The 27,156-nt window shown below is 46.6% G+C and overlaps 2 protein-coding genes across 3 annotated transcripts; one reads left to right on the forward strand and one right to left on the reverse strand.

Moving 5' to 3' along the window:
* Positions 1–1,936: 1,936 nt before the first annotated feature.
* Positions 1,937–14,930, reverse strand: ADPRM (ADP-ribose/CDP-alcohol diphosphatase, manganese dependent). 2 transcript variants are annotated; one of them, XM_077832913.1, is made up of 4 exons: positions 14,773–14,930; positions 12,602–13,256; positions 5,899–6,015; positions 1,937–4,105 (listed from the first exon to the last, which is right to left on the reverse strand). In XM_077832913.1, exons 2-4 carry the CDS (start codon positions 13,230–13,232, stop codon positions 3,810–3,812), a joined length of 1,044 nt encoding a protein of 347 aa, XP_077689039.1. In that variant the 5' UTR covers positions 13,233–13,256; positions 14,773–14,930; the 3' UTR covers positions 1,937–3,809. The 2 variants fall into 2 exon arrangements, with proteins under 2 accessions (XP_077689039.1, XP_077689041.1); XM_077832915.1 differs by having other exon boundaries at positions 14,550–14,930.
* Positions 14,931–15,138: 208 nt separating this feature from the next.
* SCO1 (synthesis of cytochrome C oxidase 1) lies at positions 15,139–26,949 on the forward strand. The gene is made up of 7 exons (XM_077833339.1): positions 15,139–15,248; positions 15,513–15,638; positions 16,056–16,146; positions 17,300–17,497; positions 20,014–20,106; positions 20,255–20,370; positions 25,939–26,949. Exons 1-7 carry the CDS (start codon positions 15,168–15,170, stop codon positions 26,068–26,070), a joined length of 837 nt encoding a protein of 278 aa, XP_077689465.1. The 5' UTR covers positions 15,139–15,167; the 3' UTR covers positions 26,071–26,949.
* The last annotated feature ends 207 nt before the right edge of the window (positions 26,950–27,156 follow it).

The following is a 27,156-nucleotide window of genomic DNA, read 5'->3' on the forward strand; positions in this document are numbered from 1 at the left end:
ATAACATACCTTTATAACAGCCCTTAACATATGCCAACATATGATATGCCAACAGAATCTGTCATAATTTTAAGTGTTATCTGTGCAGTTCATGTAAAATTAAACTTACGCTAAACTAAAAAAAAATGCTAAATTCCATTAATTAGGCTCTAAGTGGCACATAATACATACATGGCTATTTTTTTTCTTTAAAAGAAGAAGGGGAGGGGACTAGGCTCTAACTTCTTACTGGCACTGTATGGTTTGCTAAAGAGGTCCTCTCAATATGTCATCACAGAATGATACATGCTGGGATTTCAGCAAAGTGTCAAAACTTTAGTCTAATTTTTTTTTTTTAAAAAAAAGCTAGGTTAAAACTATTACTTGCTACTCCTTTAGTTTCGGCAAGGTGGAGGTCACTAGAGGGGGAGACAAGACATAGCCCCCATTCCCAAAGGAGTATTCCATCCACAGTTGGCTCAGACAGAAGAGAACCAGATATACTATTGCTAGACTACTGGTTGCCAAAATTTTTGTTAAGTCAACCCACCAACTCCATTTTGTCTTTTTTTAAAATGACCCACCATTATATATATGTCCTCTCTCCCCCAGCCCTGCAACCCTAATCCAGGCACAATGCAGAGGGAAGGCCTGAGAGGAAGGGGTTGGAAAGTGACCCCGCTCCTCATTGACCTCACTGTGGCAGCTCCTATCCTGTGGGACTGGCTTCCCACTCCACGTGTTATGGGAGGCTCCCCTCTGCCAGTTGGGCCAAATTTGAGTGGCATTGTGACCTGAAGCATAGGGTCGCAGCATCAATCAGGGATGGCCAGGCCAAATTTAAGTGGTGCTATGCCCCAGTCTCATCACCAGAGCAAGGAACTGGGTTTAGTCCTGTAGAACAGGAGCTGCTGCTGCAGGGTGGGCTTGCTCTCTGTCCTCCCTCTGCTCCATACCTCCCACCCACAGTGGGCCAGGAATAGCATATGTTTGCCCAGGCCAGGGCCCAGTGATGGGTTAATCCAGCCCTGGATAGGGAAATCCATCTAGAATCTTTGGGAATTTGGGAAATACTGCACTAGACAACTGGTCATCCCCTTCTTTAGTTTTGTCTTCTCCCACCTGTTCACCCAATAATCTTCACCACCTCTTCTCTCTACCTTCAGTTTCCCTCCACCACTGCAGACAATCTCATTGTACTATTCCTGTACGTACCACTTTCACAACACTGCAAATAGAAGCAAAGTAAAAAAAACTCATGAGAACTGCATGGCCTTTCATCAGTTTCTGATCAGTGATAGCATGAGAGTGAAAGTGGTATATGAAGAAAGCACAGTCATGAGCATTCAAGATTCTCTTGTTCAACAATTTTTATAATTGGTATGGGTGGAAATGAGATGGCTGTGAAGGCATAGGATACATGTGATCTTGCATCAAATTTAGACAGGGTGGATGGGCACAGTGCTCCAGAGAAGCCAATTGCTAGAAGCATTCTGCATCACAGACAAAATAAATCAAAGCAATAGCTTATTTTACTTATCAGTATGAAGCAGTACTCTTAACAGTGGCCTTCATAACAAAAGAAAAAGGGTGCTTTTGACCACTACTTATTTTTAATCAGGTTTTAACTCAAACTAAACAAAACTTTAACTTAATATTTTTACCCATACCAGCTATCAAAAATAATTTAAGCTCTCCATTAGTCGTAATTTACCACAACCATTGGTTTAAAGTACAGTCCTACTTTATGAATAGAGCAGGTGAGACCTATCACAGGACTTCAAGCAAAAAGCCTTCTAGAAGAAAGTGCCATCATCATGCTAAACACCATCTGCCTAATGGGGTGGTGGGATGAACAGCTTCCAAGTACAATTTTGATTTTTGTTCTGAAAGTCCCCCCACTCCAATATATTTAGCTTATTGCACTTGCTTTTTGAAAAAATGCTCATGGACTATATATCTATATATGCATTTATTTTTTAGAATAATTAAGCATATGAATGATATGCAGACCCTCCTAACTACAGAATTATTCAATAAAACTGTGTTCATACCCTAAGTAAATATTGGTTCTCTCGTATTTTAATTAACACATTTCCAAGACAACCCACCAACACTGTCAGAATCTAACAATAGGCTGTCCAAACCCCGATTAGGACTTAGGACAACTGTAATTTAAGACAGCGGCTCTCACCCTTTCCAGACTACTGTACCCCTTTTATGAGTCTGATTTGTCTTCCATACCCCCAGGTTTCACCCCACTCAAAAACTACCTGCCTGGTAGCAGTTCTGCAATTTCATATTTGAGTTCCTTCAGAACTCTTGGATGAATATCATCTGACCCTGGTAAATTATTACTGTTTAATTTGTTCCAAAACCTTCCCTACTGACACCTCAATGTGGGATTTGTCACATAAAAAGAATGGCTCATGTGGGAATCTCCTTCACATCCTCTGCAGTGAAGGCTGATGCAACGAATTCATTAGATTTTCCTCAATGGCCTTCTCTTACTTGAGTGCTCCTTTAGCACCTTGATTGTCCAGTGGCTCCGCTGATTGTTTGGCAGGCTTTCTGCATCTGATGTACTGCCTTTGCTAGCAGGTCTTCAAATTCTTTTTTCGGCTGCCTAATTACACTTACACTAGACTTGCCAGAGTTTATGCGCCTTTCTATTTTCCTCAGTAGGATTTCACTTCCAATTTTTAAAGGATGTCTTGTGGCCTGTAACTGCCTCTTTTACTTTGCTGTTGAGCCATGGTGGCATATCTTACTGTTTTATTTTTTTATTTGGGGGTATACATTTAGTTTGAACATCTATTACAGTATTTTAAATAGTTTCAATGTGGCTTGCAGGCATTTCACTGTTGTGACTATTCCTTTTAATTTCTGTTTACCTAGCTTTCTCATTTCTGTGTAGTTCCCCTTTTTGAAGACAGATGCTACTGTGGATATCTTTTGCATATTTCCCCCTACAAGGATGTCAAATTTAATTACATTATGGCCTATTACTATTACTTTGCGGTTCAGTTATATTCCCGTCTTGGAGCAGACCCTGTGCTCCACTGAGGACTTAATCAAGACTTGCCTCTCCCCTTGTGGGTTACAGGACTAACAGATCTAAGAAGTAGTCATTAATGGCATCTAGAAATTTTATTTCTGCATCCTTTCCTGAGGTGACAGGGATAACGTTCCTGAGCATTTCATCTATAAAATCCGTAAATCCACTCCCTAGACAAAAAACCAAAAACATTCAAAGGAATCTGGTTTTTAGAGGTGCAGGGTATCTACAACTTCTGCTGATTTCAGGAAGCAAACTCCTGGCAGGCTGAAGAATATCATCAATGTTAGTGTTTGAAAAGAAGCTGAATCACACCTGATGGGGATAAGATTTGCATTTCATAACACAGTGTGAGGAATAAAGATGCACTAATAACTCCTTGCTAGTGTTATCACATACCCTTTAACGCTGTTGGTGTCTTTTGTGCCACAATAAATAACAAATTGTTCACTCTTAGCTCTTTCAAGCAGAAGTTGTCCAGGTCAAGTTGCATTTATTTCAGACTGAGTTGAGTTGTCGGCTGTCCCTTCCCTGCCCTACAGCAGCAAGCTAGGCCTTGTTTCTTGCAGAAGTAAAGCTTCTAAGAGAACAGCTCTGAGAGGCGAAGGTGGCAGCACTGAGGCTCTATTTATCAGGCTTGAGGCTGTAAGCATCATTGTGCAGATTTTCTATAAACAGAAACACCACGGCTGCAATGGTCAGCTGTTATTTACTAAACTAACTAATTTCCAGAGCACTGTCTGGATCACGCACAATTGTATTTACAATGATCCTAATGCCTTGTATAATACATTACTTTGTCTGGAATTCTACCTCTTCCCTTTAATACCAGTTTATCATCATAGACATATATCGTTCCAAAGGCCTGGCTCTGTGGTGGAGTTTCAACAATCCCTTCCAAAGTAAGATGGTGGACTCCGTGAGAATCTAAATAATAACCACCATCATGGAGGTGCCCTGCGAGAAAGCACACCACACACTGATGAGAATGGATGACGGAAAGGGCATCTTTATAATTCCAAGCAAGGCAAACACTCCCTGTAGAACCTGGATGAATGGGAATGTGACCTGCAGTTGGAAAAAAAGCAGAATAATGGTAAGAGACATCACCAGTGACAACCCCGGATAAGAGTGTTTTATATCATCTCCCCATCTGGAAATCGCTTATGGATGCTGGAATCTTAGGGGTTTGGGGGGCAGTGAAACCCCTAGAACTTTTCTTTAAGTTTGGGGTTTTGCGCACAGGACGTCCAGTCATATGGAATAATGAGAACGCTCTCTATCTCTCAGGTTTCAGAGTGGTAGCCGTGTTAGTCTGTATCAGCAAAAAGAACGAGGAGTACTTGTGGCACCTTAGAGACTAACAAATTTATTTGAGCATAAGCTTTCATGGGCTAAAACCCACTTCATCAGATGCATGCAGTGGAAAATACAGTAGGAAGACAGATATATATACACACGCACAAACAGAGACAGAGAACATGAAAAAATGGGGGTTGCCATATCAACTCTAATGAGACTAATGAATTAACTAATAGCCCACCTTAATTGATTAGTCTCGTTAGAGTTGGTATGGCAACCCCCATTTTTATGTTCTCTGTATATATCTTCATCAGATACATGCAGTGGAAAATACAGTAGGAAGTGGGTTTTAGCCCACGAAAGCTTATGCTCAAATAAATTTGTTAGTCTCTAAGGTGCCACAAGTATTCCTATCTCTCAGGTATTTCTAAGGTATCTAGGTACCGAATCCCAGCTGAGTTATGCTCACAAGACCATTGCCTTGGGTCATCAAATCTAAAACTGCGCACTGAGGCTATGTCTACACTACAAATTACTTCAGTATAACTTACATCGCTCAGGGTTGTGAATAATCCACACCTCTGAGCGACGTAAGTTATACTGACCTAAGCAGCAGTGTAGACAGCGCTATGCCGGTGGGAGAGCTTCTCACGCCAACACAGCGACCACCTCTCACGGAAGCAGGAGTTATTTCGCTGTAGAGCCTCTTCACGGCTGTAAATGATGCAGTGTAGACAAAGCCTGAACATCATAATGGCGGCCTCTAGAGGGGCCTATAGCACTCCCTGCTGGAAAAACATTCTGATTTACACTTCTATTCACAAAGCTCATATAGTGTAAAATGTTCTCATCACTCTTTACCAGATGTAAAATGGTTACTAGCTTCAGGGTGGGGCACGTCCTTGCTCCAGTTATGAAGCGTCCTCAGTGAGTGTACCTGGTTTTGCTGGTCAGCCAGCTCAGTTACCATGTCCTTGCTCTGGCTGTGCAGCTGGCTTGGCACACAGCCCAGTTGCATAGTTATGTGGAGGTGTCAACTAAAGCCCAGGGAGAGGAGAGGAAGAGAGCTCCCACTGTGGCTACTGCTGTTCCATGATCCACAGCAGATCAGTGTTTTTGGTGCACAGTGCCTTTCACATGCCCAGAGCCCCAATCCCTAAATGGCCCCCCTCAAAGATTGAACTCACAACCCTGGGTTTAGCAGGCCAATGCTCAAACCTCTGAGCTATCCCTCCCCCCCATAGCTCCCCTAAAACAGCAACTTCCAATACCCTGCAGCAGCCTACTGCCCCCCCCCCACCTAGGACCCCTCAAATCTGAAGCCCTCTTTCTTGCCTCTGTCCAGCACAGTCTCCTCCTCCTGTTCTGGAAAAAAATGTATGTGTGAGGGGGAAACTGAATTACTCTAGAATATAAAGTATTGGTAGGAAATCCTATGAGCGGAAAAAATTGGAGTACCCCCTATAGTAAGTGCAGCATCCCATCAGTTTATCACTGGGTTTATTCCTTCACAGATGTCTCAATTCACATGCATTCACACATACAAAAAGCAGACTTACCCACAACCACAACTTTCTCTTGATTAGTGTCAGAGAATGTAAGAACCTCATTGAACCAATCCAGCTGTGCTTGGCTAAATCCTCCATTGAACTCTACAAATTGGGGTTCAGCAAGTCCTGTAATGAAGAAAGGTCAAGCACACACACACCAAATAGCTACTTCCCTACCTGCTTTGGTTTTTTATGGACATCTGTGCTTAGGATAAACAGCTTCCTTTCCCCTGACAGGCTCTTATGTATCTTGTGCCTCCAAAAATTCAGTCTTCATGAGTAAATGAGGGAAAATGATTTACTAGTAATTTTGCTTTGACAATGCCACACACGCAGGATTCCCACTCTTGCATCACAGCAGCCTAGCAGAACACAGGCCAGAACTTCATGAGTGGCTTTCTGAGCTGGCACTTGGACATGAGTCCTTTGCTTGTGTTGAATTACAGCTGCCACAGCTTCGTCTAGTAGGGTTGCCAACTTTCTACTCACACATTTTTTTTGCCTCTGTCTTCACGAACAAGGTCAGCTCCCAGACTACTGCACTGGGCAGCACAGCATGGGGAGGAGGTGGCCAGCCCTTTGTGAAGGAAGAAGTGGTTAGGGACTATTTAGAAAAACTGGACGTGCACAAGTCCATGGGGCCGGATGCGTTGCATCCAAGAGTGCTAAAGGAATTGGCAGATGTGATTGCAGAGCCACTGGCCATTATCTTTGAAAACTCATGGCGATCGGGGGAAGTCCTGGAAGACTGGAAAAAGGCTAATGTAGTGCCAATCTTTAAAAAAGGGAAGGAGGATCCTGGGAACTACAGGCCGGTCAGCCTCACCTCAGTCCCCGGAAAAATCATGGAGCATGTCCTCAAGGAATCAATTCTGAAGAACTTAGAGGAGAGGAAAGTGATCAGGAACAGTCAGCATGGATTCACCAAGGGAAAGTCATGCCTGACTAATCTAATTGCCTTCTATGATGAGATAACTGGTTCTGTGGATGAAGGGAAAGCAGTGGACGTGTTATTCCTCGACTTTAGCAAAGCTTTTGACACGGTCTCCTACAGTATTCTTGTCAGCACGTTAAAGAAGTATGGGCTGGATGGATGCACTATAAGGTGGGTAGAAAGTTGGCTAGATTGTTTGGCTCAACGGGTAGTGATCAATGGCTCCATGTCTAGTTGGTAGCCGGTATCTAGCTGAGTGCCCCAAGGGTCGGTCCTGGGGCCGGTTTTGTTCAATATCTTCATTAATGATCTGGAGGATGGTGCGGATTGCATCCTCAGCAAGTTTGCGGGTGACACTAAACTGGGAGGAGTGATAGATACGCTGGAGGGTAGGGATAGGATACAGAGGGACTTAGACAAATTGGAGGATTGGGCCAAAAGAAATCTGATGAGGTTCAACAAGGACGAGTGCAGAGTCCTGCACTTAGGACGGAAGAATCCAATGCACTGCTACAGACTAGGGACTGAATGGCTAGGCAGCAGTTCTGCAGAGAAGGACCTAGGGGTGACAGTGGACGAGAAGCTGGATATGAGTCAAGAATGTGCCCTTGTTGCCAAGAAGACCAATGGCATTTTGGGGTGTATAAGAAGGGGCACTGCCAGCAGATCGAGGGACGTGATCGTTCCCCTCTATTCGACACTGGTGAGGCCTCATCTGGAGTATTGTGTCCAGTTTTGGGCCCCACACTACACGAAGGATGTGGAGAAATTGGAGAGAGTCCAGCGAAGGGCAACAAAAACGATTAGGGGTCTGGAACACATGACTTATGAGGAGAGGCTGAGGGAACTGGGATTGTTTAGTCTACGGAAGAGAAGAATGAGGGGGGATTTGATAGCTGCTTTTAACTACCTGAAAGGTGGATCCAAAGAGGATGGATCTAGACTATTCTCAGTGATAGCAGATGACAGAACAAGGAGTAATGGTCTCAAGTTGCAGTGGGGGAGATTTAGGTTGGATATTAGGAAAAACTTTTTCACTAGGAGGGTGGTGAAACACTGGAATGCGTTACCTAGGGAGGTAGTGGAATCCCCTTCCTTAGAAATTTTTAAGGTCAGGCTTGACAAAGCCCTGGCTGGGATGATTTAGTTGGGATTGGTCCTGCTCTGGGCAGGGGGTTGGACTAGATGGCCTCCAGAGGTCCCTTCCAACTCTGTTATTCTATGAAAACTGAACACCTTTGCCCTGCCCCCGCCCCTTCTCCGAGGCCCTGCCTCCACTCACTCCATCCCTGTCGCTCGCTCTCCCCCACACATATTCACTCGCTCATTTTCACCATGCTGGCTCCGGGGGCTTGGGTGTGGGAGGGGGTGAATGCTCTGGCTGGGGGTGCGGACTCCGGGGTGAGGCCAGAAATGAAGAATTCAGGATGTGGGAGGGGGCTTCAGGCTGAGGCAGTGGGTTGGGATGCAGGAGACGGTGAGGGCTCTAGCTGGGCGTGTGAGTTCTGGGGTGGGGCCAGGGATGAGGGGTTTGGGGTGCAAGAGGGGGCTCTAGGATGGGGGGTGGAGCCAAGAGGTTTGGAGTATGGGACGGGGCTCCGGGCTGAGGCAGGGGGTCAGGATGTGGGAGGGGGTACAGGCTCTGGGCTGGGGATGTGAGTTCCAGAGTTGGGTCAGAAATGAGGGGCAGGAGATCAGGGCTGGGGCAGGCAGCTGGGGCTGGGAAGGGGGTGAGGGGTGCAGGCTCCAGGTGGCACTTACTCCAAGCAGCTCCCGGAAGCAGCGGCATGTCCCCTCTCTGGCTCCTATGCGGCAGCACGGCCAGGCAGCTCTGCGCGCTGTCCCATCCGCAGGCGCCACCCCCACAGCTCCCCTTGTCCGCAGTTCCTGGTGAATGGGAGCTGTGGAGCTGGTGCTTAGGGCAGGTGCAGCACATGGAGCCCCCTGGCTGCCCCTACACCTAGGAGGCAGAGCGCGGGACATGCTGCTGTTTCCAGGAGCCATGTGGAGCCACGTGGAGCCACGTGGAGCCACGACAGGCAGGGAGCCTGCCTTAGCCCTACTATGCCGCTGACCAGAATTTTGACGGCTCGCTCAGCGGCCCAGTCCCTTTTTGACCAAGCGTTCCAGTCGAAAACCATACGCCTGGCAACCATATTGTCTAGTACCCTCTACAGGAGAGAAGCAATGGCTCCTCTAAAATGCAAACTAAACAAAAGCATGAGTGTGAATTTTTCAAAAGATAATGGCCATCTCCTGAATGGAAATAACTTTAAGGTGTTACAGCAACACACCCTTTTAGGACAGACTTGCAAACCCAGGGGAGGTAAGGGTGAATCTGGTGTGATATATTCAAAAAAGCAGAATTACAGAAGTAATTTGCCCATCTTTAAAGATGCATTACACACAGGATTCCCACTCGTGAACAGTAAACAGCTCAATGATGTCTCATGCTAAACTGATAAATGTATTGCAAGTAGCAGTAAGAACAGTGGGAGGGTACAGCAAAGAATAAGGCCCAATCAAGAAACATCGCAAAGACAGAGCATACTCCGTAGCTGACCTATAGGCTCTGAAGTACTAAAAGTGATCCCATATTCTCTTTCAAAGCTAAAGTTAAGTTGTGACAAAGTGAGACTTTTCTGAAATATTTTTATAAATTCTGTGTGTGCCTAAGTTTTCCCTACATTTTGCGTGGCTACCCAGTAGGGGAAAAAGGACTAAGTTTGCTCTTAGGGCAGGTTAAGAGACATAGATGTATGTCTGTGTTGCCTACCTGTCCGAGCCTGAATGGGCCCTTAAAAAGGACTTGCTGAAGCTGACCCCAGATCAATGGAAAATCCAAGAAGACAATGAAAAACCCAATCTCCAGGACGCTGGCATCTAACAACCAATGACCCAGAGGGAGATGGATTTTCCCACCTCTCAGCTGGGAAGCTGAGCAAAGATCACAGCTTGAGAACAAAGGACTAAAGAGATGTGAGATGGGGAATAAAGGGTTAGTTTCTAGAAGAAGTCTGGACTCTCATGTGGGAACTGATTAAAGAGGTCAGAGTGAGGCTTTGTCTGCACTACACAGACAGATCAATGTAAGCTTCCTTGTGTCGGCCTAGCTATGGAAGTGTCTTTACGTAAATGTGATTCCCGCTCATAGAAATGCCTCTCTATGTCAATTTAATAACACGAGCTCCCCGAGCAATGTAGTCGTGGTCGACATAATGAAGTCGACAAAATGTCAGTGTAGACACTGCATTGCTTACGTTGACTGTTTCTGGCTTTCAGGACTCATCTCACAATGCCCCCCACTGATAATACAATCGATACAAGTGCTCCTGGTGAGAACACACGCTTCTGACACAAGGAGCCAGGTGTGCACACACATAAATGATTTAATAACTGCAGTGCCTGTACACCAACGTAAGTTAGGTTGACATAATTTTGTAGTGTAGACATGGCCTGAGAGGGAGAGCCAGAGGCAGAGCATGGGGTTCACAACAGCTTGGCTGCGCACTGGGGTAACCAGAATGGGCTGTGCTTTACCTTTCATTTCTCTGTGCTGACCTAAGGACTTTTAGATTCTGTAGCCAGGTGACTAATAAATTGTGTTGAAATGACTGCCGGTATTGCTGTAACTCACTGAGTGCCCTGTGTTCTAAAAGGGACAGTACAAGCCTCCCGCAGGAGTCTGGCTTGGTTGGATTTGCTGAAGGGACCCATGTACAGAGACAGCGCTAGCTGGTGCCGAAGGCCCTGCCTAGGAGGGCATAGGCCTGCCTCTGTGGACTGTCGGTCCTGGGCGCCCGGCATACTAAAGGGGTCACTCCAGGAGACTGGTTACAGGCTAGGGCACTAAAAGCTCAATAAACGTATGTCAGAACAAGTATGCAGCTGTCTGTAAACTGGAAACACACAAGGCTTTTACCAAGATTTTTGCTGCAGGATTGTCAGGCAGTATCAGTTGAAAGAGTACCTCTATGACCTTCAAACATTTCTGTGTCTAGAAAGAAATGAGACATAGTCTAAGGACTACAGTCAGTTCCAAATCAAAATCTAGGTCAGTGGTTCTCCAGGTGAAAAAAGAAACAAAACTGTCACTGAAAAAAAGTTCTGCCTCTATCATTCATCACAGAAATTTTGGAATTTTTTTCCCCATCTTGCTGATGTCTTTTCTTGTCCACATGCCTTACACTGTGCTCAACTGGCTATATAATTTGTGCTAAAGCATCCGATTGTACTTATTGAGTGTCATTGCACAAACCCGTGTGGGGCGTCCCTGAAAAGAAGTCTTGGGGGAAAAAAATTCAGGTGTTGAATCTCTCTTGTATGTGGCGTTGCAGCACTTATTATGGCACCACAGAGCATACTCAGAATGTTAAAACTTATCATCCTCTGTGACAAAGGTACAGCTGGCTCCCAAACAGAAATGCTCGTGTGGAGAGGTCTCCCATGTTTAAGAAGGATGAATTCAAACTGGAACAGAGAAGGGCTACTAGGATGATCCGAGGAATGGAAAACTTGTCTTATGAAAGGAGACTCAAGGAGCTTGGTTTGTTTAGCCTAACTAAAAGAAGGTTGAGGGGAGATATGATTGCTCTCTATAAATATATCAGAGGGATAAATACCAGAGAGGGAGAGGAATTATTTAAGCTCAGTACCAATGTGGACACAAAAACAAATGGATATAAACTGGCCACCAGGAAATTTAGACTAGAAATTAGACAAAGGTTTCTAACCATCAGAGGAGTGAAGTTTTGGAATAGCCTTCCAAGGGAAGCAGTGGGGGCAAAAGATCTATCTGGCTTTAAGATTAAACTTGATAAGTTTATGGAGGCGATGGTATGATGGGATAACACGGTTTTGGTAATTAAATATTCATGGTAATAGACCCAATGGCCTGTGATGGGATATTAGATGGGGTTGGATCTGAGTTACCCAGGAAAGAATTTTCTGTAGTATCTGGCTGATGAATCTTGCCCATATGCTCAGAGTTTAGCCGATCGCCATATTTGGGGTCAGGAAGGAATTTTCCTCCAGGGCAGATTGGAAGAGGCCCTGGAGGTTTTTCGCCTTCCTCTGTAGCATGGGGCATGGGTCACTTGCTGGAGGATTCTCTGCTCCTTGAAGTCTTTAAACCACGATTTGAGGACTTCAATAGCACAGATATAGGTGTGAGGTTTTTTGCGGGAGTGGTGGGTGAAATTCTGTGGCCTGCGTTGTGCAGGAGGTCAGACTAGATGATCATAATGGTCCCTTCTGACCTAAATATCTATGAATCTATGAAATTCTAGTCCTTGGAGAGTTATTTGAATGAAACAGATTATTCAGATGGCATTGAACATACACTGCCCAGTCAAAGTTTGTTCTGGAAACTGTATGGGTGACCCAAAGACAATGCCTTTTAAACAAAGGGGTGAGTACAACGGCATATGTCACGTTGGACTGTTGCCCCAAAGAAGTTTTCCTGACTGAAAAAAGATAATGATGTCTTGGTATAGAACTCGAAGAAGAGACTTGTGCCTAATGGCCAGTACCTCACATGACAAATCTAAGAGCTAAGAAAGTAAGTTGATGCCCAAGAGTGGGAATTTTGCGTGTATATTATGGGAAAAGAACATACCCTTACTCAGGGCTGGTTTGTAGGATCAAACGACGCTCACACTGATTTATCACCTAGTAACATATCTTACATTAATTATCAGTCTTTCTACTATGAAGAGCAATATTATCTGAAGCAGAATTTTGGGAACGCATGTTAACCTCTCTCAGGCAGTGCAATACCTGTGGGACTATTCAGATTCTCATTTGGGTTTTTCTCCTTCAGCAGCTTCAAAGAATCCTGATATTTTTGGGTCGATTTATCCCTCCCAAGGATACTTAAATCATAAGCATCAAGTAAAATGAACCGAAATTTTGGGACTGGGCTAAAATGATAAGCATAGTAATGTTCTTCAGCAGTGTCTCCAGGAGAGTCCTGGCTTCTGGCAGCAGAGCCAAGGAAGATCTGGTCTTCTAAAGACTTACTGTTAAGTTCAGATTTTGTTAAATAGTCTCTAGTAAAGTTGTACAATTCATGATTTCCCCATGTGTGATGGATTGGGGCTCTAAGCTTTTTAAACTTGTTCATAACTCTTCTCAGAGCACTTTCTGATGTTTTATGCTGGGCATTAAAACCATCAATAATATCCCCAAGCTGCAGTACAAATTCAAGTTGACTGTCTTCCTTATTCCACTCATCAACTGCGCTCTGGAGAAGGTGAAGGCTGTGTCTGTAGTATCTCCTCCGGGACCTCCAGAAGTTATAACCATCCTCTAGATCAGCATACTGAATATCTGCTATGACTCCAAAGGAAAAGCACATCTCAGAGTTGCCGGTCAAGGCTCCAGGTCCCCAAGTAGGAGTTGCATCCATAACTGTCAACCAGGCTCCCAAAATCTAATGCAGGAAGAAAGACTCAGTTCAAAAAAAGCTGGGTGCTTTAAAAGAAATAAAATCAGCTGCAACCCCCAGAAGAAACAGAGACATCTCTCCAGATTCATTTTTTATGCAGCTAGAGACCTGCAGAACTCTTTGGCATGAGTTGTCACTTCAGAAAAAAGCAGAAGCACTGGGAGCCTGCCACTCTTGAAAAAGGCAGAGGGGGCAGGGGATTGCATGTTTGTACAGTAATAGTCATGTAATATTCCTTCAGTATGTGACATTTCCAGATTAAAAAATAGTTAAACTAGAGTTCAAGTTGGGAGTATGTATCAGTAATTTAAGGGTAAAAACATTGTACGGATGTTGTAATTATCCCCAAAATAAGCACTACCAACCCCAGAAATTCAGACTTAAGGTTGAGTTTAAAAAATAAACCCTACTTATTAAGAATGTGGTCCCAGATTAGCTTGAACTGATTTTAAAAGACAATTAGCTCTCATGGTAGAGGAGAAAAGCTTGAAGCTGGGAATCCCAATGGCTTAAAAACCAGAAGGCAAAAAGAATCCAACTTTTATATTTAAAACTCTCATGATTTTTAAGCCAAGTTCATGATTTTCTGAGGGCCGATTCATCATTTTTGAACACACAAGGTTCCCAGTACTGTGCTCAGAACTTCTACAAACCAGGGCTCCAGTGGTTGAAGCTGGGCACCCAGAAAGGTGCATCATGCAGCCAGAGGCCAGCCGTGGAGGGTTTAGTTTGACTGGTTAAGCGGGGTTCTGGCAGAGGCAGGGATGAAGCCCAGTTCTCCAGGGCCCCAGGTCAGTTGTGGAAACACAGTTCCAGCCTCGTTTGCCACAGGTTGTGCCTCGGCTCGGTGCCAGGCATTGCATGGGGCAGGGGCAGCCTCTGGGAAAGAGCAAGGCCTGGTGGGGGGGGGGGGCAGTGGCTGGTCATCTGTTCTGGACCAAACGGGAGGGTTAAAATGACAATCATAGTAACGTTGTCATGGTAACACAAGTCACCATGCTATGATGTCACTTCCACAATCTCTGGCGTGACATCATTCCACTGTAATGTGGGACAGTGACATCACCCTTCAACTGATGTTGTTTCTAGTTCTAACCCGTTTCCCAAGGAGAAAAGTTTTGCCAGGTGCAAGGTTTCCAACTGGAAAGTCCGGTCGAGAAGGGACCTGGTAGTATCCAGGCAGATGTACTGACCGGACATCAAAAGTCCGGTTACGCAGGGAGGGGGGAGGCGCCGGGTCATTCACCCCAGCTCCTCTCCGCTGGGGCCACCTCCTACCTGCAGGCGGGCAGGCTCCTTGTCGGGCTGCAGCAGCTCCCCCTCGAGCCCCAGGGCAGGGGAGGGACAATCCAGTGCGTGCTGGGGGCCCTGGGGCAAGAGACGGGGCAGGGGCGGGACCTCAGGGGTCCGGTTACCAGCAACTAGAGATGTGGCAACCCTAGCCCGGACCCCCAGCCCCCTTCCGGGCCCTCCGCACCGAGCAAGCCGGCGAACTACGAACCTGGCTCTGTCCGCGCTTGGCCCAGGTCTAGGGCTGCTAGCCCGCCATGACTGTCCTGGAGTCTCCAGGAACTAAAGATTAATCTGTAAGCGGAGCTGTCATGCGATGAGAGCTCCCGGAACTGGCAACGCTACGGCCAGTGTCCCGGCCAGCCGGCGACCGCGGGGACGGAAACTGAAGGACGCCGGCAGAAGCTGGGAGGGGGCGGGACCAGTTGGCGCTGACGCCGGAAATTGGGAGGGGGCGGGGCTAGTTGGCACTGTCACCGGAAGCGGCGCGGGGGGCGGGGCCAGTTGGCGCTGACGCCGGAAGCTGGGAGGGGGTGGGGCTAGTTGGCGTTGACGTCGGAAGCGGCGCGGGGGGCGGGGCTAGTCGGCTCTGACGCCGGTTGCAGGATGGCGGCGGCCGGGCGGGCATCTTTGCTCCGGGCGCTGGGACTCTACGTTCCGGGACGCAGGGGCGCGTGGAGGCGACCGGTGAGGGGAACTTCCGGTCCGGGAAGTCGCGTCCCCTGGGGCCTGGCGGGGTCCTGCTCCCAGCTCTGAGCAGCCTGACCCGGCTCGACTCTACCTGGGGGCAGGTGTCCACGGCCAGAGCCTCGCCCTGTCCCAATTGCTCCCCGCCCCGGCGGGCGTCGCCCGGCCCCCGCCTGCGCCCCCCCCCTTCCCGGCCGGCCCCCGCCTGCGCCCCCCGAGCAGCCTCGCACCTTAACCTCCTGGTCACCTCGTGTCTCTCTGTAGCTGCTCGCTGTCAGCCTCGCTCGCCGCTCCTCATGCTGGGATCTCCCCGGTTCCTTGGCGGTGACTCGCCACCTGGCTACTGCACCTCAGGGAGACAAAGCGAAGACGGGCCCCTCGAAGCCCGGGGTAAGGAGGCCACGTTCCCAATGGGGGCCATATCCATGTCCTTAATCTAAACTCAAAGAGGGGCTGCGGGCTAAGGCCTAAAACTCCCTCATGTTCCTTGTGTGTAGCAAGCGGTGCCCGGCCCTCCTGCTGAAGGGGGAAGCGAGGGTGGGGAGGGTCCCTCTGTGGCAGCCATAGCCGGAATTTCTCTCCTGTGTTGATAGTCTCTGTGCGGTGGCTGCATTTACAAAGTACCCGGGTTTGGTTTTTGGGGATTGGTTTTTCAAACAGGATTGTGGTTGATCTCACAGGTATTTTGTCATATGGCAAGAGCTGGGTGTTTATTTCATAAACACATACTTAGCACTTTTCTATGTTTTAAAAAAATTTAGTTAAAGATGGTGAAGTTTAATCTGTATGGAATCTTTCTCCTAGTAGCCAGTTTCCTGGAAGTCCTTGGCACTCACATTTGCAATTGGTGGAGCTTTATTGGCAGGAATGAAATACTTCAAGAAAAAAAAGGAAGACAGTATGTATATATTACATTATCATCCCAAAACCTTTGTAATTCCCCTTCCAAGCCTTTATAGCTGTGCAGATAAAAAGATCTTGTGGCCATGCTAGTTGTGGTACTGCTGCTTTTAAGGGGGACAATTAGGAGAGATTGAAAATGCTGATTTTAGCACACTGCCTATCAGTGTGCTAGACACCTCATCAACACATGAGATGGCAGCTCCCTGTCCAAAAGAGATTCTGGTCTAAATATACATGGAAATAAGATGCAGCACAAGACTTTTAGCACATTCTTTTTTCTGTTATGACCTATTTTACCCACGTAGTTTTAGTATCCTTTCCATTTAGCTGTTTAACTCATGGTCATTTGCTCTTTGATTGTCAGTTTGTATTTTTACCCCATGTGTGCATATATACATATTTTATACCGTTATCTGTTTATTCAGTATTTTACTTTTCCTACATTTGTTTTGATTTCTTTTTGCTCTTTTAAAGTCCTCTTTTAAAACTTGTAGTTTTGTTGGTTTATCTTAAGTTGTTATATTGTACCTATTATCGTGGTATGAAAGCATTACACAAGATTAGAATATAAAAGCCCAGAATGGAAGTGTGTGTGTCTGTTTCCCCAGGGTGTGGAAGTATGTGTAAGACTTTTTAAGAGCATAGATTCCCAATTCTGATTTTAACCCCTGTATGCTTTTTTTTAAGCACTTACTTACCTAATTCTTTTCTCCTTGTCTTGATACTGAAACCCAGTTAGACGTGGCAGCACAGCAATTTCCCTTCCTCCCTTGAGTCTCTAGAAGATGCCTGACTCTTAACTGCAGGTGTTCCATCCCAGTTCATGTTTCCTGACTTCAGCATATGAGCATTCAGTGCCATCTTGATGATAAGCTCCTTTTGGAGCACAGTAGGATATAGTTTATATGGAAAAATATCGCAGTAAAAAACTGTTCTGTTTGTTTACTATAAAGTTGTCTTGTCTAGTCCTGGGTTTATATTTTGCAGTGGGCTTTAAAATTCAAGATGTTACATTACTGTTGTACTACTAGGAATATTTGCCTTTGAGAGCTGTATGACTCAAACTGTCTTTGAATGGTTTCTGGGATCCTTTGCCCTCTCGTGTGTGGCACAGCTCGTAGTAACCTCCCATTGCTGTCTGGTTTCAGTGCTGGAGAAGGAGCAGAAGCGGGCTCTTGGGAAGCCATTGCTGGGAGGCCCTTTCTCACTTGTGGATCACCAGGGACAGCCCAGGACCCACAAGGACTTCCTGGGCCAGTGGGTGTTAATCTACTTCGGCTTCACGCACTGCCCCGATATCTGTCCAGAGGAACTGGAGAAAATGATTCTAGCGGTGGATGAAATTGGTAAATGAATCCAGTCAGAATTCTAACTCTACTTAAAAAAGGCAGCACTTCATGTAGTGAAATACTACAGTGCTTCTCCCAGCTTACTAAATGGCAGTGGGACCAGCTCCTTAATATATGTGAAAATGTCTCTGCATTGCTTCACATTAGATGCACAGTTATAGAAGATCAGGTCAAACAGGGCCTCATGCTTTGATCTTGGGTGAAGCCTCATATTATAAGGCATGCTCTGAGTCAGTGTTGGGTTCATATAGTTTTTTGTATTTGGCACTACCCTTTGGGATGTGGCATGTTCCTGCTAGAAGAGTGTTTCATTGTTAATGAAACATAGTAGTGACTGCTAACCAAGGGCAGCTTCTTGATTAAAGAAAGGCTGGATCTATTCTGGAGAACAGATCTCTCTTGGGATAGAGCTTTGTCTGCATTAGAGAAATCTTCCCCATTCATCCCTCTGATTCAGTTGCAAAACATCTTATGTCCATGTGCAAAAATGCTGGGGAAGCAGCAATCAGTGCGACTTATCCCAACATCTTATAGGGGCAATACCTGGGGGACTTTGAATGGGCTGTATACATGCCTGTATGGTGCTGCATCCCCCATTGCTGGGGTTGGGGTGAGGTAGCCCCTATAGACCTCTCATGAATCTCACAAACATTCCCGTTACAATTTTACCAGTAACATTCATTTAAGAGGAGGTACTGTCAATAGGTGAAAGTTCCTGTGGCAAAGATCTTGGCTACACAGGATAGGGATCATCTCCAATACCCTGCATGTTCAAAACTTCCTTTCAACAGAAAGGTTCTGCAATGGATGCTCTCTTTTAGTCTTCAATATTTCTTGGGTACAGAGGAAGTCTAGCAGAATGTTTAAAATCTCAGCTACTTGTCCCTGTGTGGCACTCCCAGCACCAGTGAAGCTGGGCCACTTGATAGGGTGTGATTGTAGATGGCAGGCTCACTGAGGTCCACATCTGCTTGTTGAGGAGGGAGATTTGGGCCTCCAGCAGCACCTTGAGTAAAGGAGGAAAAGCATGGATGGTAACTGCTGGCAGGATGGAGGCTTTCCTAGCAGGAAAGAAACTAATGTGCTCTGGTCAAAGGGTGAGGGAAGGAAGAGGGCAGAAAGGTGAGTCCAGCTCTGTTGTGACAATGGGGATGACTGAAAGATGGCCTCTGGGCCAGGTGAATTGTAGGATCTGTTGACAATGGGTTCTGTCAGCTTCTCCAGAAGCAAACCTAATACACCTGTACCCTGATATAACGCGACCCGATATAACATGAATCCGGGTATAATGCGGTAAAGCAGTGCTCTGGGGGGTGGGGCTGCGCGCTCTGGTGGATCAGCTTGTCAGCATGTCTGGCTCCGACATGCTGCTCTGAGTGGCGTGGTAGGGGTGCCGGGCTGGGCCCGAGGGTTTGGATAAAGAGCAGAGGGTCTTCGGGGGCAGTCAGGGAGCAGGGGGGGTTGTATGGTTCAGAGGTTCTGAGGGTGGGGCGGTCAGGGGACAGGGAACGGGTGCTTTGGATAGGGCGTGGGAGTCCCGGGGGGCCTGTCAGGGGGCGGGGGTGTGGATAGGGGTCGGGGCAGTCAGGGGACAGGGAGCAGGGGGATTGGGTAGCGGTGGGGTCCTGGGGGTGATTAGGGACGGGGGGGGTGTCTCTGGAGGGGGCGGTCAGGGGACAAGGAGCAGGGGGCTTAGATAGGGGGTAGAGTCTTGGGAGGGGTGGTTGGGGTGGGGGGGGTCTCTGGAGTCAGTAGTCAGGGGACAAGGAGCGGGGGCGGTTGGATGGGTCGGGGTTCTGAGGGGTCAGTCTGGGTGGGAAATGACTTAATAACGGAAATGCTCGAGGCCAAAGCAAGTTCGATATAACTTGGTTTCACCTATAACGCAGTAAGATTTTTTGGCTCCTGAGGACCACGTTATATCGGGGTAGAGGTGTATATTGAGGAGAATGAGGAGTGGCAGATCACCCTTTCCCCTCTAGGAATGTGCAGTGCTGCAGCAGAAAGTAGCTTCTGCTGCTGCTGCAGGAGGAGCCTTCCCTGATGTCTCGGTGATGTGGCATTGCTCCCTTGGAAGGAGGAGGTAGCAGGATACGTGGTGAAATGCAAGATACCATCTCCTTTCAACAGGGCGAAGTGGTTATTATTTCTCAAGCTGCCTGATCTTGGTTACAACATGCATTCCTTGCACCTCAATTGGCTTGTCAGCCCTAGTAAATAGAGGTAGGGTCTCCACGTGAGGAGAAGGGACCCCCAGCTCAGACACAAGGATTTGGAGAACTCCATTTTATCTCATTGCACTTGCTCCCTGGCCTTTTAAAAAAAAGTTCATTAGATGTTATTTAAGCTGCTCAATATCATTCCAGAGTGGTCATCATTTCAGTCTGTGCCAAAAAGGGCCCCCTATACTCACTGTGTATTATAAGTTTGGCTGTAGCCTCATTATGTGGGAGATGAGCTGTGGCATTGGGCCTGTTGAGAGCAATATTAACTGTTAATGTTTGTGGTGACAGACAAGATCCCATCTCTGCCAAATGTGACCCCACTCTTCATTACCATCGACCCAGAGAGGGACACCGGAGAAGCCGTGGCCAGATATGTTAAAGGTACCATTGGCCTTTCTCTTCCTTGCACGGTGTAGCTGTTCTGAACTCGTTGCTTCCTTTTGTGACTAAAATGAAGGCTGGGCTCTACCAAAGTTGGTTCTGGGTGACAGGAACCTTCGCATGGCTAATGGGTTGCATTTCTGTTTAGAGTTTTCTCCCAAACTGGTTGGACTGACTGGTACCAAAGAGCAGATTGAGCAGGTGACCAGAGCCTATCGTGTGTATTACAGCTCAGGCCCCAAAGATGAAGACAATGACTACATAGTGAGTAAAAGCAGGGCTAGTGCCCGAGTGCTCTATTATTCACAGATTCATTCACTGATTTTAAAGCCAGAAGAGATCATTCTGATAATCTAATCTAATAACCTGCATAACAAATGCCTATATTTATTGCTACTACTAAATGTTTAAGTTAGGGGGGTTAGCCCCAAAGACCTAAACTGGGACCAAGGTACCATTGTGCTGGATACTGTACAAACACAGGTAATGGGTATGTCTACGTCTACACAGCAAGGAAAACTCAGGCTTGCAGGGCTTGGGTTGCAAGGCTATTTCATTGCTGTGTAGACTAGGACCCGGCAGGGTGGGTGGGTCTCAGAGAGCCCAAGCCTGGAAGTCTGCACAGCAATGAAACAGCCCTGCAGCCTAAGTCCCATGAGTCCGAGTCAGCTGGCATGAGCCAGCTGTGGTTTTTTCTTTGCTGTGTAGGCATACCCAAAGAGGCATTTTCTGCTCCAGTGAGCTCATGTTCTAAAGGAGGCACACAAGGTGTGCATGGGGAATAACCTGCAATAACGTACAATTCATGGTTATGAATTGACATGAATTTAATTCCACGTTGTATTGTTTTGGTCTCACTTTTAATTGGAAGTAGAGGTAGGGTGAGGGGGAATGGCAGGAATTGGGGATTAAGGGAGTAGGAAGAGGGATGGTCAGCTCATCACTGCCTAGCGATGATCAACTGGCAGGGTTTTTTTGTAGGTGGAGGTGGGATTTGAAGGAATATTAGTCAGTGTGTACAGTCAATAGGAGAATTTCTGTGTGTAAATTGCAGCATGGGAGAAAATGTGGAGCTGTTTAAGGATTGGTGCACAGTAAAGCCTGGGAATATTGGCATTGTGAAGGGGGGACTGACACCACAAGTGACTAAATTAGATGGGTGGGGGCAGGGTATTACTGTGAAAGATCTTAAAGGTGAAGACAAAATTCTTGTGTTTGTGGAAGTATGGGGAACCAATGGAGGACTCAGCAAGGGATGAGGTAGTCCAAGTGGTGAGCCAGGAAGAAGAGTTTTGCAACAGTGTTTTGAGTGGATTTTAGGCATGTGAGATTGCAGTAGTCAAGACCAGAGAAGAGGGGATTATAGTAGTCAAGATACTAAATAAGGGCTTGGATGAGTTTCTGCAATATGGGCAAAGGGAGAAGGGTGGATCTAAGGGATGTATGGGAAGAATCAGCAAGCTTTAGAGATGTCCTGAATACATAAAATTCAAGGACAACACCCAGGTTATAGGCCTGAGTAACTTGGAGGAAGGTGTTGTCCACAGTTGTTGTGGTGGGAAGGGGGAGGTGGCAGATCAAGAGTTTGGTTTTGTCTTCTGAGTTTAAATTGGCAGCTGGATATCCACAAAGATATCAGTTACTGAGATATGGGATTGAAAGGAGGTGGAGAGCTTCCCCACAGAGAGGTAGGTGATTTAAGGTTGTGCTTGCAGATAAGAGCATGTAGAGAGGCAGTGGGAGAAGAGTGGGCCAAGAACAGTGACAGGGAGAGGGGGATGCATTGAATGAGATATTGAAGGAGTGATCAGAAAAGTAGGAGGGAAACCATGAGAAGATGATGCCAGTGCAGAGCTGGATTTCAAGAAGGAGAAAGTGGTGTCAGTTGCCAAGAGGAGGAGGATGGAGTAGTAGCCCTGAGATCTGACCAGGATGAAGTCACTAATGGTATGTCTACACAGCAGTGCAAGGCTATGGTTTGCAGGGGTTCTCAAACTTCATTGCACCGCAACCCCTTCTGACAACAAAAATTACTACATGACCCCAGGAGGGGGGACTGAAGCCTGAGCTGCCCAAGCCCCGCTGCCCCAGGTTGCGGGGGCCAAAGCTCAAGGGCTTTGGCCCCAGGTGTTGGGGCTTTGGCTTTGGCCCTGGGCCCCAGCAAGTCTAACACCAGCCTTGGTGACCCTGTTAAAACAGGGTTGCAGCCCACTTTGGAGTCCCGATGCATAATTTAAGAACCACAGTCAGCTGAACTGTGTCGGGAACCCTGGGCTTGAGCGTCTACATTGCATTTTAACCCTAGGTTAAGGATTTTCCGACGTGTGCTCAAACCTAGGGCTCTGGAATCCACGCTGCAGTGTACCGACCTGAGTCAAAGTAACCCTAACCCAGAATGCCAAGGACCCTCCCCACCCCCGCTCCATCATCACTCGAACCCGATGCATGTGGTGCACAGTGGGGAAACATTAGTGCCCACCCTTTTTCCTAACTGTGACAGTGCTGTTGATGGGACTCGGGTCCATAAGGAGCACCTGAGTACATAAACTGCATAATTAGTTCCTTTGGCTGTCAGTAGAAAGCTTTATACTGAACTCTACCATCTAATCTGAGAATTGGGCTCTCCCCCTCTACGCAGAGTCACATTGGCAGGAAAATGCCCATTTGTACCTGTTCTGAGGATAATTAGGACATCAGTTTCCGGGACTGCCAAACTATTAAAATGAAACTTTGCAACTTTTAATTTTTAAAATGGGCTGTTCAATAAAGGTGTTTTTGGCTAGTTGGATATGAAGGGTATCCCCAGGACTTCGCATGTAGTGTTTTCCAGAACCCTCCAGGGATCCCTTATCCCTACCCTGGCTGTACCCCAGGAAGCAGGGATAAGGGATCCCTGGGAGCTGTGGGGAAGTTTTGGGACTGCCTCCCACTCACCACCTTGACACTGATTAGGCATCTCTGAACACGCAGCCCCAGGGAGGGCAGGGGACCCCGGGAACAAGGGACAGAGAGCAGAGCGGGACCAAGTGTCTGACCTGCAGGGAGCAGGAGAAGTTGAGGTGTTGGAGGTCATCCCTTCTATCACCATGCTGAGCCGGGAGCTCTGCAGCTTTCCCCTGCCCCCCACAGGGTAGCTGCTTAGTCCCCATTCTGCTCTCTGGCCCGCCCTGGGGCTGCATGTGCAAGGTTGCCCCGGCAGCGCGCACCAAAATCTGGCTGTGCTCTTGTCACCAGGAAGCAGCTCTCTTTGCAAAAAGCTTGTTCTGATCAGTCTCCATTGAAAACTCTTCAAGACCTCTGGTAGTGTGTGTGCAGACTGGTGGTGTTCAGTAGACAATGGGTTAATACTGATCTGAGTGCTGGGTGCAGGCTGTTTGCAAAGGGAGGTGTGGCTTCGATTTGCAATAGAGTGCAATAGACAGCACTGCAGATTGTCGGCTTAGAGAGGACTAAGGAAGTTCCCCCAAGGAACTCTGAGATAATTCTGGAACACTTCTGGGGCTGTGTGCATACAGGAAAGCAATAAGGCTCAGACCCTAGATCCCAGCTTAACACTGGCTTGGACTCTCCAGTCCTGGAGGGTCCTGGGACCTTAAGTTTGAGCCCTAGGTTAACACAATTGGTGTGTGGACACAAGGGGGGTTAGGCTTGAGCTTAGGCTAAAACCTGGGCTTACTTTGCTGTGTGGACATACTCTAGATATGTTGGTGAGAGCAATTTCAAAGAGCTCTTCTTCAGGTATGTGTAAGGTAGGAGAGGGTATATCTACACTGCATTGTAATCCCAGAGTTAGTAGAAATTGAGTTAGCTGACCTGTGTTGCGGAACCCTGGACATGAGCATCTACGTTTTGTTTTTTAACCCTACATGAAGATTGTTTTGTAATCTATGCTGGAACCTATGGCTCTGGAGTCCACACTACAGTGTGCAGACCCAAGTCAAAGTAACCATATCTGAGTCCCTAGCAGCACCATTCTCTTCCCCAAATGTGGCTGCTCTAGTCCTAGGACTGTGGGAAAACTTTACTGCCTGCCCTGCAAGTTACAGGTAGTTTGAAGCAGCTTGCTTTGCAAAAATCTTGATCAGTTTGCTCTCCATTGCAAACCCAGGAGGTTTTCACGATAGTGTGCTTGCGGATCGGTGATCAGAAGAAAATAGGTTCATGCTGACCTGAGCTGCTGCCCTTTGCAAAGGGTCGGTGGCTTCCTTTTTCAATAGAGTGGATTGCAGGTTGTTGGGATAGAGAGGGTTAAGGAAGTTGTTCCATGGAATTGTCATGAATTTAAGTTCCCAGGCTCATCTTTTGAAAGTGTTGTGCAGGTTTCGTTTGGAGACAAGTACTGAAAGATCAGATACGGAGTAATCTCTTTGTGAAAAGTGTTTGCCCAGGGTGATATGGTGTTTTTGTCTCATCTTTTTTCTGTGTAAGTTCATTCTAGAGTGTAGTGATTGTCTGGTTTCACCCATACTTCAAACCGTTCATGCATAACAATCTAACCCCGCAGTTATCCACTTCATTTCAAGTGACCTGGCCTCCTGCTTAACAATCTGTCCCAACCTGTGTTTAGCTTAGTTACTCTTCTTCCTTCCCCAGGCTTGTGTAGCTCAGAAGCTTGTATCTTCCCCCAACAGAAGTTGGTCCAATAAAAGATACTGCCTCACCCACCCCGTCTCTAATATCCTGTGACTAACACGGCTACAATAACACTGCATGCACTTTTAATTGTTAACACTGAAGCAGGTTTGTTCTGAAGTTTCAAAGATTTTATGCAGCTATGAGAAGTTTTTAATAAAAATACAATTTGTCTCTGATGCCGCTAACACGTGCACGTCTAACTTCAAGCACATGAGTAGCCCCACTGAAGTCAGTGGAACTGTTCATGTAAATCAAGTTAGGTACCCTTGTAAGTGTTTTCAGGATCAGGGCCTTAGTTTTCAATACTTTGCCCATAGCAATCTTGTAAAGCTCAGAGAAGAGCCCCTACCAGGAGACAGGTTTTAACTGAGTTAATTATGTTTTAAATTGCAATAGCACACATTTTAAAGACTTCAGTAAAGTCTCCATCTGATTTACATAAATGATCTTTTAAAAATAAATTAAACCATTTTATATTGCCTTGATTTAAATCTTTCCACCCTGCTTGAAAGGCAGCTGAAGCTTCTTTGAATGCTAGCACAGTGTAGCCAGCAGAGGGAGCTCCATAGCAGGATACAGTGCCTTTCCCCCTACACACAAGGCCTTCTCTCCATAGCTCGCTTTTCTCAGTAACGTTATTGCCCTCACTATCTGCTCTGAGAGTGAATTTGGTTTACTGGAGCGTCCCTACCGCCATATCCCTTTGATTTACATCAGGTGAAGGTCTGGATCCTGAGTGCCTGTCTCACTGCAGGAGCCGGGGTTGTAGGACAGCAAGGAGTGAGAGGGTCTCGCAAACGTTGAACTCAAAGATGTTAGTCCGGCAGGGGCAGAAAGAAGTTCTCTTAATCCGGGCATCAGAAGAGCTGGGAAGGGGGAAAACAGGTCAAGCCTCATTTTCTCATCCCATCTTGTCCTCTGTACTTACCCTGCTTGAAGACTGGCATGGGGGAAGCTGCCTACAGCTCCTGCAAGGCTCTCCTCCTTGCAGTGCCTCTTCACCCTGTCTGTTTACAGCTTGTTCTCAAATTTCCTCCTGCTTGGCCCATTTCTAGTTTGTAACTAGCGTCTGTTCTTGTTGGTAAATCTCCAGTCAGAGATAATCGGATGGAAAGGCTAATCAGGGCACGAACCCTTACTGCCGTCTGAGTGATGCTCAGGGCCTGCAGCACCAATTTGCTCTCTGCTGTCTTACAGGTGGATCACACAATTATTATGTACCTCATTGGGCCAGATGGAGGCTTTGTGGACTACTATGGCCAGAACAAGAAGAATTCTGAGATTGCCACTTCTATCGCTGCACACATGAGACAGTATAAGCCCAGCTAAAATACAAGATCTGCAAAGAATGGTGCAAAGTCAAACTGTAAGGCAGGCTCCAATGGGACTGGCGTGTCTTTGCTTTCAACTGCACTGAACTTATAAGACTGTCCTTATGTCACATATTTCCTCTCCAGATAAGAAAGGTACATTGTGTTTATTTCTGTGAAATGTAGCTGCTTATCAGAAATTTGTACATAACCTTTCCCATTGGGTGTATTTGGCAGTGATGACCATGCTGCAGAATAAGAAACTTGTTTGGGATTCTTATGGAACTGGGGAGCAAAGAATTTAAAATTTTTACAAAACTATTTTTGTTGGTGAAGGTATCTCTGCATTAGTTATGCACTCAGTTTTGGCAAGAGACAAGTGAGAACTGCTCTCTGCAGGGAAGGCTGTTCTCTGATGTAAGTTGCTGACATTTTGGCATCCCAAAGGGCTGTTCCCCCTTCTCTTTTCTGCAGTGCCTTTTGCTCTTGCACAGACACTTGTAATGTTCTGTCTACAGTAATGAGCCTTAATAGCAGTCCTACCCTGTGGTTTACTGGAGATCACTGAAGGCACATCCTCTTCCGCTTGTGGGACCAGCCCTGTACAATAACTGAGTATTTTTGGGCTCGAGCCCAGGGATGCAGCATCATTTCCAAGCAAGATTTCCAATGTCCTAATGTAGAATGGTGTTATTCTTACTAGTAATGAAATAGGTTATGAGTTGGGGATGGATTTTCTTCTGGTGTAACCAGCTGCCTGTAGCTTTTTAGTCTGACAGTTGTGAAGCACTGAATAATGGAGTGGAGGAGTGATCAGCGATTGGTGTATGTGCCCAAGGCTGTTGATCAGGTAAAATGTGTGCAATGCTCTGATTGTAAAATAAAGGAATGAATCTTATGTTGCATGCAGTTAATTTTCATGGATGTCACGGCAGCTATCAAATCTGAATACCACCTTCAAAGGGAGCAGAGTGAGTGTCGCGTATATCCAGTGCCGCACACTGAGAGCAGAGAATGCAGCGATTACTCACCGTGCGTTGACGGTTGCTTTGAATAGGCTAAAATCCATATTTAAATGGGCATATGAACAATTCTGGTCAGAAGT

The sequence above is a fragment of the Eretmochelys imbricata genome, chromosome 14 (assembly GCF_965152235.1).
Source record: "Eretmochelys imbricata isolate rEreImb1 chromosome 14, rEreImb1.hap1, whole genome shotgun sequence".
Lineage (NCBI taxonomy): Eukaryota > Metazoa > Chordata > Testudines > Cheloniidae > Eretmochelys > Eretmochelys imbricata.

Bases quoted from the DNA above. Each gene is read 5' to 3' on its own strand.
- ADPRM (XM_077832913.1), bottom strand. From the start codon at position 13,232: ATGGATGCAACTCCTACTTGGGGACCTGGAGCCTTGACCGGCAACTCT. The intron at 6,016-12,601 runs GTATTGCACTGC...TCTTCATTACAG, and splicing joins GAATCTGAATAGTCCCACAG to GACTTGCTGAACCCCAATTT. The intron at 4,106-5,898 runs GTAAGTCTGCTT...TTCCAACTGCAG, and splicing joins AGAGAAAGTTGTGGTTGTGG to GTCACATTCCCATTCATCCA.
- SCO1 (XM_077833339.1), top strand. From the start codon at position 15,168: ATGGCGGCGGCCGGGCGGGCATCTTTGCTCCGGGCGCTGGGACTCTAC. The intron at 15,249-15,512 runs GTGAGGGGAACT...GTCTCTCTGTAG, and splicing joins GGGGCGCGTGGAGGCGACCG to CTGCTCGCTGTCAGCCTCGC. The intron at 15,639-16,055 runs GTAAGGAGGCCA...TTCTCCTAGTAG, and splicing joins CGGGCCCCTCGAAGCCCGGG to CCAGTTTCCTGGAAGTCCTT.